The 2,411-nt window shown below is 52.5% G+C and overlaps 1 protein-coding gene across 1 annotated transcript in view; it reads left to right on the top strand.

Moving 5' to 3' along the window:
* The window catches only part of GABBR2 (gamma-aminobutyric acid type B receptor subunit 2), a 350,397-nt gene that overhangs the window by 335,988 nt on the left and 11,998 nt on the right, over positions 1 to 2,411 (top strand). The window contains exons 16-17 of the mRNA XM_023534233.1: positions 1,302 to 1,409; positions 1,574 to 1,756. Of these exons, the coding sequence (XP_023390001.1) occupies positions 1,302 to 1,409; positions 1,574 to 1,756 (291 nt within the window). The remainder of the gene's footprint in view (positions 1 to 1,301; positions 1,410 to 1,573; positions 1,757 to 2,411) is intronic.

The following is a 2,411-nucleotide window of genomic DNA, read 5'->3' as shown; positions in this document are numbered from 1 at the left end:
AGCCACTTACATTTTCTATTCATCTGAAGAGCTGACCTCAGGGCACCCTAAGAGGTATTTTTCAAACGTTATTCTACCCAGCAGCAGGCAGTGAGTCAGAGGCCTTGACTCTTAGGTGCCCCCTGCAGTCGGCTGGTCTGTATAGAGCAGGGGTTCCCAACCCCTGGGCTGCAGACCGGTACTGGTCCATGGCCTGTTAGGAACTGGACCACACAGCAGGAAGTGAGTGGCGAGCAATGGAAGCTTCATCTGTGTTTGCAGCTGCTCCCCAGCACAAGCATCACCACCTCAGCTCCACCTCAGATCATCAGGCATTAGATTCTCATAGGAGCACTGGTCCCTGGTACTAAAAAGGTTGTATAGAGGGAAGTCTGATCTCAGTGTGTCTCAAGAGTAAAGGAAGAAGAAGAAACAGACTGAGTTGGGAAGAAGTTATTGGCCCAAGTCAGGGAGCATCTACCTAGGAGAACTGGGAGAGGAGAGATCACGCCAGGTCCTTTGTCCCCTACAGGTTGTCCATGGCACCTCCATCCTCCCCGGTCCCCAAGCAGCATCATCTCTGCCCTAAATGCCTCTGATATGTGCTCCTTCCTTCTCTAGCTGTCAACACCTACTCAGGCTCCAGGCCAGCACCACACTCCTCTGTCTGCTCTCTGATGTTCTCACCATCCTATAAAAGATTCCAGATGATTCTAAGCCCAGCTCTGATTGTGTCACCCTGCTCCATCACCCTCAATAGGTCCTCACGGCCCTCCCAGCTCCAGGACTGGGTGTCTGATATTGGGCTGCTTTTCAGGACCCTTGAGTCTCCTCCAGTCTCTCCAGAGATCCCTGCCCACCATCCAAACTGCCCTTCTCCATAAGCATCCTGAGCCCCAGGCCTCCCTGCCATGGCACACGCCATTTCTTCCCCCTGGGATTCTCTTATCCTCACAATCCTTCCAGACCCTCCCCAGAGCTCAGCCCCTGGCCCCTGGTCAGGGTCCACGGCCCCTGATCTCCGGTACTGAGCCCAGAGCCTGCCACGAACTAAAGATGTGTGTGTTGACTAAGTGAGTAGGAACAGGATCAAATGGCAACCTTTTCTTTCATACAAAAATGCTTTTCTCAGTGACAGAGCTAGTCATCAGTCTGCCCCCATCACTCATGAGTGGGTCTAACAAGCAGAAGCCTTCACTTTCCTCCATCACATTGTCTTCACAACTGTCACCTTCAGGTTTATTTTCCACACGGCGGAAGGCCTAAGGCAGAGTGAACCTTAGCTGGAGCCAGGCCTAAGGGGCCCTAGGTGAGCTCTGCAGGATGGTTGGGATACGGGTGGAATCAGGGTCAGGAGACCAGACTTCTACTGGCAAGGAAGGACACCAAGACTCAGCGAGTGGAAGGGGCCTGTTCCAGGTCACACACAAGTGAGTGGCAAAGAAAAGCCTGAGCCCAGAGCTCTAGATGCCCAGCCTGTATCCTTTCTGGGGACCCCTGTTGCTCCCAGCATAGGTCCTGCTGGGAGGGACTGGATGGGAAGGGGAGGGAGGACCTTGGGGTTCTCTTTTCAACCCTAGCTTTGTCTTTTCAGCTCATCACTCTGAGAACAAACCCAGATGCAGCAACTCAGAACAGACGATTCCAGTTCACTCAGAATCAGAAGAAAGAAGATTCTAAAACATCCACCTCAGTCACCAGCGTGAACCAAGCAAGCACATCCCGCCTAGAGGGCCTGCAGTCAGAAAACCATCGCCTGCGAATGAAAATCACAGAGGTACCTCCCACGGCAGTGCCAGGCAGCACCCCGCTCTCCCATCTGAGTCCTGAGTGTAGGTGCAGGGACGCCCAGCCGCTGCTCCCCACATCTCTAGGACATCCTGCATCACAGCTGTGCAGTCCGCCTGCTGTCATTATGGCTGCAAGAACCAGGGGAACATGAACTAGAAGGAGGTCATTAGTCAGAATCCGGCAGGAGTTTATTGCCCACCTGGCCCAGGCTCTGGGGGTCCAGCAATGCCCCGATTCAAGGTGTGCCCAGAAAGAAAGGCGTTCTTAGATATTTGTGAACTCCCAGGTTACAGTCATGAGTGGAAAAAATTCAGTTTTCTGACTCCTATATGTCTCCTTCACTTCTGATTCTTCTGGTCACCAAACGCGAGGAGGTTGTTCCCATTACCAAGCAATTCTCTGTGACACCAGTTGGGTGTCCTACAATTTCACTCCATTTTAACACCATCTGCCTGGAGGGCTCCATCTCACAAGACTGCCCCCACCCCATTTCAAATGCCAATGACAAGTAGTAGGTCCCCAGGCTACCCACAACTTCTCCCTGATTTAGCTACAAATCAAAGGTTCCCACAATCTCCCCCTCAGGTTTAATCAGTTTGCTAGAGCAGCTCACAGAACTCAGGGAAATGCTTGCATTTACC

This window comes from Pteropus vampyrus, unplaced genomic scaffold, assembly GCF_000151845.1.
Source record: "Pteropus vampyrus isolate Shadow unplaced genomic scaffold, Pvam_2.0 Scaffold123, whole genome shotgun sequence".
NCBI classification, from domain to species: Eukaryota; Metazoa; Chordata; class Mammalia; order Chiroptera; family Pteropodidae; genus Pteropus; species Pteropus vampyrus.
Note: the sequence above shows the minus strand (reverse complement) of the source record. Positions and strands in the feature narration are given on the sequence as shown.